A 15538-nucleotide genomic window follows, 5' to 3' on the forward strand; every position below is an offset into this window, starting at 1 on the left:
TACACATTGTTTCAGAATAATTACTTAGCTACTGTCTTACATTATGTATCAGGGCTGCCAGGCAGTGCTTAGCAATTAGCAGGAGGGAAGGGGGGGGGGGAGACACAGCATCACAGGAGAAATTTCTTTTTAAAAATATAGCCTTGTGTACTTACCAAAAGTGATAAAGGGTAACTTTAGGAATCACACCATGGAGTTTCCAGTGATTCCTAGAGCTACTTTTTGTCACTTCCACTAAGAACTTCTGGTAAGTGCTTGGGACTGCATTTAAAAAAACAACAACACCTTCCACTGCTTCAAGTAGTGATGGGCAATGGGACCAGTGGCAGGGAATTCTCCACCCCCACCAACTCTGCATGCAGAGCAGATCAACCAGAGAATAAAAATAAGGAAATATCACAAGGAATTAGTTTTATAATCCTCTTGCAAGAATGCCACTTCTTGCGCAACACATGCACTTCAGCAGTCAATGTGCCATCTTACTATGATCTTTTGAGCCTGATCATAGATTTATTTAAATCTGTATACCAGCTACCTTGCCTTAACCAACTAAAAAATTTATTACTATCAAACATATTATTTATTATATATTATATTTATTATTTATTTATTACTATCAAACATAAAATAGTGGGCAGAAGTTTTGATCCCTCTCTTCTGTATAGGATTGCAAAGTCCAATTCAAGAAATATCTGGGGACTTTGAGGGTGGAGCCAGGAGACATTGGGGCAGAGCCAGGAGCAAGGGTGTGACAAGCATAATTGAACTCCAAGGGAGTTCTGGCAATCACATTAAAAGGGACAGCACACCTTTTTAAATGCCTTCTTTCCATAGGAAATAATGAAGGATAGAAGGTTCATAGAATTGGACCCCCTGGTCCAATTGTTTTGAAACTTGGGGGCTGTTTTGAGGAGAAGCACTAGATACTATACTGAAAATGTGGTGCCTCTACCTCAAAAACCAGTCCCCCCAGAGCCCCGATACCCACGGATCAATTCCCCCATTTTCCATAGGGAATAATTGCCCAGTATACATTTCCCTCCCCCTTTGCCGCCGCTTTCTGATGACCCTAAAGAGGGGGGGGGAGGGCCTCCAAACCTGGGGATTGGCAACCCTCTCTCTCTCTCTCTCTCTCACACACACACACTTACTGGGTCTGGTTCCTCCACAACGACATCTGAAAAGAACAGGGGCTATGCTGCTCTCTCTCTCTCATACACACACACACAAAACTCTTAGTTGCTCTGAAATGAAAGCAAAACAAACCGAGGGACTGTGTTGCTGCCCCTTCCCATGAAGTACTTCCTGCTCAGTTTAAAGGCACACAGGCACACACACATTTTGAAATGGACCTGTTTGCAAGTTTCTAAACCTGCCCAAGATCTAGAAATGCATGGTGGCTGTGGGGGTGGGGCTGCTCCCACCGGCCAGCTGGCTGGGGGCGGGGGGGAGGAGCCTGTAAAACCGGGGGATCCCCCGCTGGGACCTGGGGATTGGGAAGCCTACTACTGTATGATAAATAACTCATTATTCCTTCTATCTGGATAAAAGCCTTGGTAGTATCTATTTTTAAAAATAGAGGGAAGAGGCAAGACCCACGGAACTATCACCTACTTAACCTCCTCTCAGTTACTGGCTAACAATACAAAGCTTATTTAAGCATAAGATTGAAAGAATGGATGGAGGAGTCAGAAATTCTGAGTGAGGAACAAGGTGGGTTCTGCCAAGGATGCTCTGTGGTTGATCACAGCCTGCAATTTTTTGAGAAGTTTATTTAAATAATCATCTACATGTAGCCTTTATGGACTTAAGCTCAACATTTGAAAGTATTTCTAGAACTAGACTATGGCAGAAGCTAAAGGGAACTATGATCAGCAGACACCTGCTATGGCTATTGACTAGATTATATCAAGGCACAGAAGTGAAAATCAAATGTAGCCCTGAAGACCAGACTACAGATTCTATCCCAACCTTTAAAGGAATCCAACAAGGTTCTCTTGTATCCCCTTACTTATTTAATCTATATATCAATGATATCACCAAAGTACTTTCAGGACCTGCTCGTCATGCACTTATCCTTCATAATCAAGATCATTCAATTCTAATTTCTACTGATTATACTGCATTATCTTGTACATTGATAGGTCTGAAACACATGTTGGCTAGTTCAGGTTCCTACTGTACTGATGAAGGTTTAACTATAAATGCTGAGAAATCAAAAGTAGTTGTCTTCGCAAGAGGATGTTGACCAAAGAAAAAGGACTGGAGGATGGCAAATATCAATATTGAACTATTAACAACATTTAGAAATTTAAGAACAATATTCTCCCAAGACCTATCTTGGAAAAATCAGTTCTAATTTATCTCTTATAAGATAACATCATATTTAAATGCCTTTACATGCTTTTTTCGCACAAAAGTAGGAAAGATCACCTAGTATCTATAAGGACTTTTGTGGGGTAAAATTACCCTGATACTCTATGATACTTTGATATGATACTTATGACACGTGATACTTTATGGTGCTGGAGTGTGAGTAGAAGGTATATCTATTGATTCCTTCTTATTGAAATTCTCAAGAAAAGTAACCAGGTTACCAAAATGTGTATCCAGTACAGCTATTCACCAAAAATTTGCAATTCCTTCAACAGAATCAGTAGCTTGGCTGGATGCATTTAGCTTTAGGATTAAGATTCTTTTTTTAGAACTAAACTCTGTTTTAGACTACAGGACTCTGTTTTAGACTACAAGAAGATCCCTTCCAGAATAAATGGAAGAGGCTAGTCAGTCAGAGACTGGAATAACTAGGCTTTACACCAGATTTACTATTCTCAATGAAAAGTGAGAAACCTGCATTCCAGGGGTCAAAAAGCAGCTATTGAAGCTTGATTTCAGAAGCACAAATCAAGGAGCAAGAAGGGTGTGTTCCTTCACCTACAATGGACTTGAACCTCCAGCTAGCTTACCAGCATATTTAAAGTCCATGACAGTTTCCCAATATTGTGATTTTGGTTTTTTGGCTGCTAGACTGAGTGCTCTATTAACTTCAAAAATGAAAAGTCACTTTTTGGGAGTTCCCTTTTCAGAACACTGGTGTTTCTGCAATACCTTGCAGTTACAGGAAGCCAATAAGCCAAGGTATCGCAGTAAAGATAGGTATTTTAGCTTAACGAGTTATTAAATGTCCCAAATTCAGTGAGGAGATTCAGAGATGGACTACCCCGATTAGAAGAATGAGCTCACAAATATTACAGAACTTTTTTTTCCCTTTAGAAGTAAGGATCCATATATCACCATCTCTGGCATCCTACTCTCTAGCAACCCAGCTTAAAATTAAAATAACTTTTGTGACTGGAGTCAGCGCTGATATTGAACTGCTGGAACAAGGCAGATGCCCCAGGCAAGGTGCTGCCCCTGCCCCACCATCAGCACCTTTCATCCCTGGCAAGTCTGGCGGCATGACTCCTGCACTTTAGAGCATGCACGCACCCACCACTGGGTCACCACTGCTCCACCTCCTGGCTTCTGGAAGCCGGAGCAAAGGTGCCAAGCGATGGTGGTCAGGCAGCGGTTCACTTTGAGGTGCAGGAGCTGTGCCGCACCACTGGGCTCACCTATTTCCCTTGCTATGAAGGTGAGGGTGGGAAAGGAGGGCCCAACCTGGCACCCCCTCCTCAGGCCGTGCCCCGTCCCAGACAGATGCCTAAGGTTACCTAATGGATGCGCCAGCCCTGCCTGGAGTGAGCTCCTCCACCTTCTCTCTATTTAGTCTTAAGCTGTGGCCTGAAAGAGCTGTATCATTAAAAGAAAAGAAAAGGCAGCCCTACTTTGTATGTTTATTTTAGTAAAGATGATGGCTGTACTGCCAATCATGTTTGTCCTGTGACTGGAGTATTGCTGTAGACAACATTGTCCATTGCTCTTGATACAGGAAGCCAGACCTGAGTTATAGGAATCCTACTGGAGGCAGCAATATATCTCTGCACAAAAAACCACAACATCTTGTAATTAATAAACTCTCTTTTCAAATACATGGGTTTGCTATAATATAATAATATGTAAATTGCATTCTATATTGCAATAATGTACATTGAAAGCAGTCAAGGATCTGTATTCTTGGGAATACAGGGAAAATACTTCGGAATATACAGGGGAAACATAAAATAAGAGAGAACAGAAGAAACTTCATGTGAGTTTGTACAAGAGTCAGAGAGAGGGAGAGAATAAATGCCTTTACTAGATCTAATACTACAAATGTTGGAAAAATTATGAGATTGGATTCAACTATAATACACCCCAATCTATCTGTTCATTGGATACCTCTACTTACCTGGACAATTGGATGAACTGTGATTTTGTGCAGCTCTTGCTGCGCAGGCTCCTGCACCAGGTTGGACGCAATGAAGCTGAATCCTCTAAAGAGGTGATGCGCATTAGCACTTGGGGGGACTCCTGGGGAATCTGCAGACAGAATGATCCCAAACAAATAGCCCATTCTATAAACCGTTAGTTTGATGCCAATTGCCACTCTGCTAAAAGCAAATTATGTCAACTTTTCCAACAGATGTGCACAGGCAACATCCTATGGAATTTCCACCATTATTGCGCAATGAAGAGGAAATGTCAAACACTCCTTATTCAGAAAAAAAATGTAAACTCCATGGGAAATTGGACTAAACTTTTCCAAGTCATTAGAAATAACAATAACAAGGACTTTTGGTCCTTGATTTTAAGCTTTAACCACCACCATGGTGTTCCCAATTTCTTCCTGATCCTCCCTAAGAAATGGGTTTCTTACTATACTTGTTTATTTAATAACTCCTCTATAACTGTTTCCACTAACAACTCATTAGCACTTTTGGATGCCCCAGAATGGCCACCCGTTACACAAGAAGTATTTGAATTAATCTCCTCTTTCAAACCTCACAAAGCTCCAGACCCTGACAGCATACCAGCCAAGCTTCTTAAAAGGAACATCAAGTGGTGGTCCTCCTCACTGGTGCATTTTTTCACTTTGATTGACAAATTAGTCTCCCTTCCAGAAACAAGGCTCCATAATAACCTCAATCTAAAAAAGGCGATCCTAATAATATCAAGAATTATAGACTGATTAGTCTCCTATCTGTCATAGGGAAACTTTACGCCAAACACCTATTAAAGAAACTATCTGCACGGATGGCAGACCATAGCTTGCCAGGGAAGGAACAAATAGGCTTTACAGCTAACCATGTTGGATCACTGCATCACACTATCCTTCTTAGTGGAAAAATATCTCCAATACCCTAGAGCAGGGGTTCCCAAACCCTGGGCCGTGGCCCACTACTGGGCCGTGGCCTGTTAGCAACTGGATCACCACTCCCTGTCCTCCACACACCCCACCGCTGCCTCCCCTTGCCCTTTGCAGTGCTGCAAAGCGACGCCGCACTCCATCCCCCAGGCACGAGGCACCACGGACCTCCCCTCCCCAGCTCTGCATTCTGCCCCCCCTCCCCCATGAGCAGAGGAGCCAGAAGGCTTGGAGACAGCCCTCCCCGCTTCAGCAGGGCCCCGGCTGATTCAGTTGTTTGGAGAGCAGGCTGAAGGAGGAAGAGTTTTGCTCCCTCCCTCACTTCTGGAAGCGAGGGGGGCAGAAGTCTCCTTCAGTGCTCTTCAAATAACTTAGAATCGGTCTATTTTCTGCCGAAGCGGTAGAGCTGAGCCTCATTGCCTGCCCCCCCGTGCGATCAGAGGGGCTGATTCATTTCATATTGCACCCAGAACTCCCTATCTATCAATTATAAGACTAAAATGTTGTTGTTTTTCATATCATGGAAGCGGCACACTTGGAAAATTCATGGGAGAACTATTGACCAAGTTAAATCTTTTAGGTACCTGGGCATTCTTTTTCAATACAACTTAAAATGGTCCATGCACCACAACCAAGCCCTTCTCCTGCCTAAGAATAAGCTGTCAGCATTAACTCACTTTAATTATCAAAAAGGTAATCAATTTGCTTTATGGATTTTCTGTTCCACCATGCTCCCTCAGTTACTTTATGGGATCCCTGTGTAGTTCCAATGCTTCAACAAAAATGTTGAAAAAAATCAAAACATCTTTTCTACGTCGCATCTTAGGTATTTCCAACTTGGTACGCTATTTCACTCTGTGCCAAATTGAGCCTTCACACAGTAGAATCTAGATTTTGTACTACCACAATCAAATACTGGCTTCATCTCTACTTTCACTCTCCACCCAGAAGTCTGATTTCCTTCTAACCTGCAGATCCTTTTATGCCCACATGGTTCCAATTAGTACTTGGAAAAATCAAGTCACTTGGCATTGACTTAGATTTGCTGACAAACTCCAACAAATCATATATATTTCAAATGATCCATAAGAGAATATTAGACATTGATTCCCAATTAATAATCACTGGAGCAAAGGGCATGTGTTCATCTCATTCCATGGGCCTCCCCCTTCTTCAAAACTGCAAGGCCCAGTACTTTTCAAATTTAATAAACCCTTGCCAACACCAAGCTTTTATGTTGGCCAGACTTAATATATTCCCTTTGTCCGTGGCTTCTGGTAAGTATAAGGGTATCCCTTATGAACACAGGCTGTGCAGGGGCGGCAAAGAACCTGACTCTATACAACGTATCATTAGATTGCCCATTGCTTACTCCCCAACGATGCTGCCTGATCAAACTACTTCTCCTAACCCTCAATTTTGTGAAAAACAGATGGATAGAATTCTTGCTAGCTGATAAATGTCCCTTAATCGCCAAACAGGTGGCAGAGTTTCTGGCTCTAGCAGCAAATGTGATAGAAACTACAAGTGGTAAAGGAGTTAGATAGGGGAAGATTATATTTCGCCTCTTCTTGGTTAAGTTCTGATTGTACTTATGTTTTGCTATGCTGCTTGTATCGGAGAACTGTGGACTGTTGTTTTTATTTGCCCTCTAATTTCCCTCAGGTTTTATATTCTTCCCTGCTATGCCAATAAAGGTTGTGTCTGCCTATCTGCAGGCAGTAGAGAAGCAGGACAAGAACAGTATAAGTTTTCCTGCCGTTTTGCCTCTGAAGGCCGTGCATGGAATGGCAGTTCTCATGGAACGGTGGGCTTAAGTGAAGGTACAAAATGAACCTCTGAAGTAATAATGTAATTTAAGATAATACCATGCTGACACTGCTCCTCAAGCTTGTTATAACTTTTATTGACAGAAATATAATTATGTTGGAAACTGGCAACCTTTGGCATCCAACCAGAATATGAAGTGGATTTTGTCACTCTGCTGGTTTCTTAGATTTCCAAATGGGTGCAGGTGTGTTGAAATTTTTCACCATTTGGAGGTACAACACCAGTGAAAGCTCACTATCTGGTTACAGTAAAGTACTATTCAAGAGCCAGTGAGGTGAACTCTAATTTGGAGAACTGGGTTTGAATCCCCACTCCTCCGCATGAAGCCAGCTGGGTGTCCTTGAGCCTGTCACAGCTCTCTCAGAGCTCTCTCAGCCCCACCTACCTCATAAGGTGCCTGTGATGGTGAGAGGAAAGGAAGGCAATTGTAAGCCACTCCAAGACTCCTTGGGGTAGAGAAAAGTGGGGTATAAACACCAACTCTTCTTCTAAATTATATTAATCCCTTGGGAGGACCTTTTTAGGCTGTTTATGTATTCAGTGTTAGTGATAGCTATCACATAATACCTGGTATCCAGCAGTGATAGGTTCATCGCTGTTGGCTACCAGGTTCTTACGTTATGCTCACAATTAGTGAGCAAATGTAGTACTGCACTTTCCTATGGTGCTAGAGTAATGTAAAAAAACCTGGACTAAATGTGAGGAACCCGCCCCCCATGCCAACATTAGCCCAGTTTCTGGTGGGCTAACATTAGTGCAGTCAGATTCTATAGCATGGGCTCCTTACATATGGTTTGTGGCATCTCACCGTACTTGAATGTCACAGAACTTGACATCTTACTACTTTAGTTGCCCCAGGTGATATAAGACACGCCTGGCTATAGAAATTTTTTTAAAATGTATTTAGTATATGAATGTGTGAATTTGGTTTCAGCTTGAGATAAGAAAGGAACATTTTTGTACCACCACCACAATATCACGGTCCCATGCAGAAAAAGAGCACAGGTGTAGGGTTGCCAATTCCCAGTTGAGGGCAGGGGATCCCCTGGTTTGGAGGCTCTGCCCCACTTCAGGGTTAGCACTCCATTATACCCTGTGGAGATTGGTTCCCATACAGTATAATGGAGAATTTATCCATGGATATCTGGGGCTTTGGGGGAGGCTGTTTTTTCAGCATAGTATCTGGTGCCTTTCCTCAAGAATCCCCCCAAGTTTCAAGAAGACTGGATCAGGGGGTCCAATTCTACGAACCTCAAAAGAAGCTGCCCCCATCCTCTATTATTCCAATGAAGGGAAGGCATTTAAAAAGTGTGCAGTCCTTTAAATGTGATGGCCAGAACTCCCTTTGGAGCTCAATCATGCTTGTCACAACCTTGCTCCTGGCTCCACCCCCAAAGTCCCCAGATATTTCCTGAATTGGACCTGGCAACCCTAAAACAGGGTTGCATCTAGATTAAACTGGCAATTTCCACTGATTCCTCTTTCCCACTGCAGAGCCACCCTAGTGTTATTTCTTGGAGTCACCTATCCTCCAAGAACAGCATTTTGTAGAGATCACTGGAGTGCATTGTGTGAGAGGAAGCAACTGGGAGGGAGGAAACAAGGCCTCAACACATAAATGGAATCAGACCATCCAAGTCAGTATTGTCTACTCAGGCTGGCAGTGGGTCTCCAGGATTTCAGGCAGAGGTCTTTCAGATTACCTACTGACTGCTCCTTTTAACTTAAGATGCTGGGGACTGAAACTGGAACACATCTGGAGGAGAAAATATGCTGGCTTTTTATTAGATTTTCCTTAAAACTTTAATATTTCTAGCCATGTGTAAACTTACTTGGATTACAGGAAGCCAAACGTTGGCCTCCCCCAACTTCCCTTCTCCCCCTGTTTCCCCACCTTCTTCCCTTCTTAGTCATTCTGCATACTCCCACTTGTATGAATTTTTATGCCATCTTGATTTTTTGCAGACACTGTAGTACTGAATTTACTGTTTTTATGGTTTTTTGATAAGTTATATTTAGAAAGCTTTTAATTATATAAGATATTGTCATCCACTCTGTGCTGGTTTCACGGAGAGTGGGCTACAAATTGAAGGAAGAAAGGAAGGAAGGAAGGAAGGAAGAAATATACATAACTGAGGCCCCAGCTACAAAATATGCTGGAAATTTAGGGTTTAACTTAGTTTAGTTTATTAAAATTATATCCCACCCTCCTCGCTGGAGCAGGGTCAGGGTGAAGAGAAGCTAGGGCTGCCAAACTCCCGCTGGGGGGCAAGAATCCTCCACCTGGAAGGGCCCCAACCCACCAGCAGGGAGCAGGCCGCCGGGGGGATGCCCACCTCGAAGAGTCCTACCAATGCGCGCCATCCTGGCATGATGATGTCTCCTGGAAGTGATGTCACCGTGCCGGGGACGTCACATGGAGACACTCTAGGACTTGCACTTTATGGTACCATAGAGTTTATGTGAACCCTAGAGCATTTCCAGTGTGACGCTCTAGGAATCGTGAGTCCTAGAGTGTCTCCATGTGACGTCCCCAGCACGGTGACATCACTTCTGCATGATGTCATTGTGCCATGCTCACAAAGCATGTGCGAAGAACAAGTGGCGGAGGGACTTGGCAACCCTAAGAGCAGCCACTGTTATTGTTGTTTAATTTATGTGTGCACCTAGTTCAGATTAAAACTGTGGTGCAAGAGGAGGAGGCTTAAAAACCATTCTTCCACACCATTGTCCTGATCAAAACCAGCTCCAGAGGAACACTATTTGCCCTGTTTTAAAAATGCATATGTATCAGTAATAGGTGCACTTGCATATGTAGTTTCACAGCAAGGCAAACAGCACTCTGACTGGGGAAAATGATGTAAGGGTGAAGGAATAAAAGCCTACTACGCAATCTGACATGAGTCTCTACAGACATGGTAAGTTAAAAAAAAATGCTGGGTGCTGTGTACATGTAATTCCCAGGGCACTAAGTAGTTTGGGCCTGAGTTTCCTGTGTCCATGTTCTAGTCTCTGAGGCATCTGTGGAAGAACGATATGTCTGCTGAGTTGATACTTGAGCTCTAGAAAGATCCAGTATCATTTTAAGGAGTTTAGAATAAATTAAAAACTGTTTGATAGCATTCTGATGGACTATTTGTTTCTCCAGAGTCACCTAGTCATAATATTGTTTAGAAGAGAGCAGATTTCCTAATATTTCTTGCTTTGAAATGAATGACTGGGAGGAAGGTACCATGGTTTTCAAAATATATTTAGACATTTATAATTATCTTAAATTTCATGGTTTGCATTAACACCCCACAAAATTGTATGTACATTTGACTAGAAGGTTGAGTGAATCTACAGATGTGTTCCTCTGTTGGGTGCAGGGTGTAGGCTTGGTGAAGCAACTTTTAGGCTAGTGAGATCAGCAGTGGCCTCAGATGATTCAGGAAAAGGGGGGCAGGCAGATACCTGAGTTCCTCTCTCCTGCTCTCTGTTTCCCTGTTGCTCTCTCTAGTTCTCTGGGTCTCTCTCACCCTCTTCTTTCTCAGCCAGCATTGAACTCTCTGCTTAAATCTTTCCCATTGGGGTGAGATCCCACTGATCTAGGGTTGCCAAGTCCAATTCAAGAAATATCTGGGGACTTTGGGGGTGGAGCCAGGAGACATCGGGGCGGAGCCAGGAACAAGGGTGTGACAAGCATAATTGAACTCCAAGGGAGTTCTGGCCATCACATTTAAAGGGACAGCACACCTTTTCAAATGTCTTCCTTCCATAGGAAATAATGAAGGATAGGGGCACCTTTTTGGGGGCTCATAGAATTGGACCCCCTGGTCCAATCGTTTTGAAACTTGGGGGATACTTTGGGGAGAGTCACTAGATACTATACTGAAAATTTGGTGCCTCTACCTCAAAAAGCCCCCGAAACCTCCAGATCAATTCCCCATTATACCCTATGAGAATCGAACTCCACATAGAGAATAATGAAGTACTCAGCAGACTTCCCCCCCGCCCCGCCACCATTTCTGGCAACACTGAAGGGGGATTGGCCTCTCTAGTCACAAGTTGCTGCCAACTTCTTCAAAGTAACACAGACACCCCATCCCAAGAGGAAGCCTTTCAATCAGCGACTGAAGCCTCCGGAGGTAGAAACGCACATGGTCCTCTGGGGGTGGAGCTCCCCCCCCCTCCGCCGGCCAGACTCCATGAGGAGACACCTGTGGCAGCCGGAGAGGACGCAAGGCCTATGAGTCCCAGCATGCACCTCGCGAAGGAAGGCCGGACTGGAGAGAATAGCAGGCCGGCGGTGGGCGGGGCTTTGTGACCCGGAGGAAGGGAGAAGCCTAAAGCCTGCGAGGGAGGGAGGCAGGCAGGGAAAGAGACACCACACCATTTCCCCACCCCCCCGCTTCCACATTTTTGGAGAGCGGGGGAGGAGGCTGCTAATCCAGGGGTCCCCCAGCAGGGCGAGGGGTTTGGGAAGCCTACACTGATCTCTCCAATCTCTCTCCATCCTGAGAAGAGTCTGTCTGACAGCCAACCCTTGCTCCCAATGGGAAGCTCTTTTCTTGAGCCCACACCCCCTAGGCCTTACCCTCAGCATGGGGTGAAGGAGGCTGACACACCTGTTTCCAGTCCCCTTCACTGCTAACCTTCCACCCACTATTTCCCTGTCACTGCAGTCTGTCTCTCCTCCCCTTTGGGGAAATCCCTGTGGTCCTTCTTTGAGCTTGGGAGGTTCCCTGAGCTGCACGATGATGTTGCCCGCTTTTTCTTCTGACCATCACTTGGCTTCCCTCAAGGTTTGTGAATTTGTGGATGGGGCTGGGACCTTAACCCCTGGACATTCTCTTTCCTTGTCACATTTTATGGTTACCTGTTGGTGTCCGTGAGGTGAATTCTGGGTCAAAATGAAAGGTGTCCTCTGGCCTTCCCACAGCAGGTTTAAATGGTGGTTTGATCTCTCTCCTGTAGAGCTTCTGGCGGGGGAAGGGGGGGGAGAAGTTTAGAGTAGTCAACAGCCTGCATAAAATTACACAAGCCTAAAAAAAGATGTTTTTATATATCAATTGTATCTTGAAACTAAAAACCCTTAAGAACAACTCCAAAAAGTCACCATGGTGGTGACACTGCAGTAAGAAGGAAATATGAGGCCCTCATGGAAATCTTCATGTACAGCATTTAACAGTCACTCCTGACAGCTTTGATTGTGCTAACTGAGCACCTGCTGGAAAAAGGAAAGTGAGACTTTGATTCTGTTCTCTCACCCATAAACTAGTATCAGCAGCCTGAAGCACCTGTTTGGTACTGCACACAACCTCATTCCAGTAAGTGGTGCAAAGATAAGGTTTCTTTAAGAAAGGATGAGAAAGAACAACCAAAGAGAGACTAAGGTAGGGTATAGTCATCAGACAGAGGAGCTTTCAGAGAGCAAGCAGAATGGTTCTCTACAAATGGAGCCCACTGGTTAACAATCTTAATAAAACACTCTTAACTACAGAATAAAGATTTCACATTATTTACCAGCCAGAAAACACCATGAGTGGTACCATTTCTGGTGCTAGGCCACCTGATATAGATGTGCCATGTAGCAAATTTCTGGTTTTTATGTGCTTAATCCATAAAGGAATTAACATGTGAACAGATTAGGATCAAAAGATTGTTACATAATAACACTGAAGATTTGTGGGGGGGGGGGAGAGAAAGGGATCTTATTCCTTTCCCCAAAGTTTCTTTTGAAAATAGATTAATAACTTTAATTTCCCCTTTATTCCTCATACTGTTTTATATTTTCTTATACCAAGCTAGACATTGTTTGTTTTGACAGCTGTCAAAAAGACAGTAGAAAATTTCTTTGTTTTGAAAGCTGAAAGCTGGATTCTGATATTACTGAAATATTGATTTCTGAACAATTTTTCTGTTACATATTTTCTCACACAGAGCTTTGTCTCTTGCCATTACATATGACTAATGTCTACTTGGGACACTACTGTAAGTTTGACTATCAGTTATTTTTCATCCTGACATATAGTGAATAAGGAATTGCCCAAGGTGGTCACATTTGAACATTTAGTGGCACACAGTTTGAATTTTAAAAATAAATAGAAAAATAAGATACAAAGATAGAAATACTTCTGTGGGTACATATGACAGTCAGGAAAAACAAAGAAAGTAAATCAATCCAAATAAATACTATTTAATCATTTCCTGCAATGGGCATTTCTGTGCTGACATTTAGTATAGAAATGAATGCATGGGTTGAGGAAGAAAAGGGCTGAAGCTTCTAAACAGATTCAAAGCATACTGGGATATATGTGCAAAGGCCAGATCAAGGGCAGGGCAAGCAGACAAGGCAGACCTCTGCCCTCCCTGTTAATATATACCTCACTCTGCATAGAGTGAACAAATTATTGCATGACTTTAAAATCCTCATATGCCTTCTAGAAATAGAGAAATAGTGCAGAGGTCAGTGTTGCATAGTGATGCAAAAAAGCTGTTCAGGTCAATGTCACTGGAATGGATTTCCATGAAACAAATATTTCTCTTTGCTCCGATTCTAAATGCAGACAAGACAATAAATTCGCTTCTAAGAAGTCATCTCTGAATGACTACACTGACAAAATGGTAGTCAGCATCAGTTCAGAGCAATGAATCACTTTTCCATTTTTATGTTAATAAGCACATATTACACATTTCTGTTTTTAATCTAGGTTGATATCAATGATGATATCTTTTAGGCAGCAAAACTGGGGAGAAATCTTTCTCCTTTGCAGCATGTGTCTGCAATTGGTTTTCTTTAAGGATGAGAGGTGCTTGTTGATTGCATCATATCCAGCCATGACTATTCAGAGTTGTTCAGGAGGGCCTTTATATAAAGGTAATAGTGTTATACTTATAACAGAATCATTCAGGAAGGCACTTTGTAAAGGGAAGAAGACTGGACTACACCACTGTGTACAGGGCATTTCTAAATCCTGCATATATCACCCTGTTGTTGTATTATTGATTTCTACTTGTGTAACATCATATTTTGCATTATATCTGCACTCTGTAGCACATATAATATCCTGTGTTTATTCTACTTCCTGTAATCCTAGTCCAGGACATTGCTTATTAGATGCTCATCATATTAATTGTATTGATTTAAGCTGTGTAATCCACTTAGAGTCTCAGTGAGAAAGACAGACTGTATAGTAAATAGAATTTGCAAAGGACAAAAATGAACCTGGCATGGCCACAATGCCCACACAATCCAAGGGACAATGCCAGCATACCTTCATTTTCCTTTGAATATCTCACAAACCACCAGTTTACCGCTAAAATGCTGAACCAACATCATGAGAAGCTCCCATCCTGTCAAGACACAGCCCAAGTGGCTTTGATAAAAACAGCATCTTTACCAATGGCATGTCAGCTGTCAAAGCTGAAATGGGCGATGAATTTAGTAGGGAAAGATAAAACAGTGGTAGCGCTTTGTTTCAATAGGATTTTAATTGCTGAGGGGATGTTATGTACTGATGACATCTGTTAGATATCTCTTTAAAAAGAAGATGGGCAGCCAAATTTAAAACTCTGAGCCAAATCTGGAGCACATGGAGCATTCCCCTCCCACAGTGAGGGAAACCTTATGGTCAGGGGTTCACATGTACATTACAGTCCAAATACCATACAAGGTAATGTAGGAGAAGAGTCAGCGCTTTGTAAGGGATTCTTCTCAATTAAACAACAACAAAATGCTGATTGGTTTAATCTAGTTATACTATTAACGGAATTAAATAGCTTCCAGATATTCCCACAAGAGAAATATGGTCATGATTTTAAGGCAAGTGAGAAGCAGAGGTGGTTTGTCATTGCCTGCCTCTGCAGAGTCTTCCTTGGCGGTCTTTCTTCCAACTACAGGTTCTAAAATCTGATGCGATAAGGTTATACGATGCCGTCTTCCCTCCTCAGAAGGAACATACATATATACAGATTCCTATATGAAACTTTCCTATACTGAATCAGACCACTGGTTCATCAAGGTCAATACTGTCTACTCAGACTAGCAGTGGCTTTCCAGGGTCTCAGGGAAAGATCTTTCATATCACCTACTATCTGACCCTTCTGGGAATGCAAAGATTGAACCTGGAAACTTCTGCATGCCAAGCAGATGTTCTACCAATGAGCCGTGGTCCCCTCCCCAATATGATACAGGGTACTTAAATGTTACTTTTCTGACTTGTATGGAAGAAAAGCAATCTGAATACTTTTTAACTTATTCACTAAGGAATGCAAGAAAACTTTCTTTTCTTTAATTAAAAATATATTAATATTCATGGCTTGGTTCTTTGGTACTGATGAAGGTTAACTGCTGAGAGACGGGAGGAAAGAGTCCGAGATATTTGGTCAAAGAATAAACTGAGCCTGCTTCGGCGGGGAGGACAGGATATAAATGTGAAA

At 42.8% G+C, this 15538-nt stretch overlaps 1 protein-coding gene across 3 annotated transcripts in view; it reads right to left on the reverse strand.

Annotated features, from left to right (window-relative positions):
- Positions 1–15538, reverse strand: part of RPS6KA2 (ribosomal protein S6 kinase A2) — a 428828-nt gene that overhangs the window by 26387 nt on the left and 386903 nt on the right. For all 3 annotated transcript variants that reach the window (XM_060242135.1, XM_060242152.1, XM_060242144.1), the window contains 2 exons: positions 11976–12078; positions 4331–4461 (listed from right to left, as the gene is read on the reverse strand). In XM_060242135.1, the coding sequence (XP_060098118.1) occupies positions 4331–4461; positions 11976–12078 (234 nt within the window). The remainder of the gene's footprint in view (positions 1–4330; positions 4462–11975; positions 12079–15538) is intronic.

The sequence above is a fragment of the Heteronotia binoei genome, chromosome 1 (assembly GCF_032191835.1).
Source record: "Heteronotia binoei isolate CCM8104 ecotype False Entrance Well chromosome 1, APGP_CSIRO_Hbin_v1, whole genome shotgun sequence".
In the NCBI taxonomy this organism is placed as follows: Eukaryota; Metazoa; Chordata; class Lepidosauria; order Squamata; family Gekkonidae; genus Heteronotia; species Heteronotia binoei.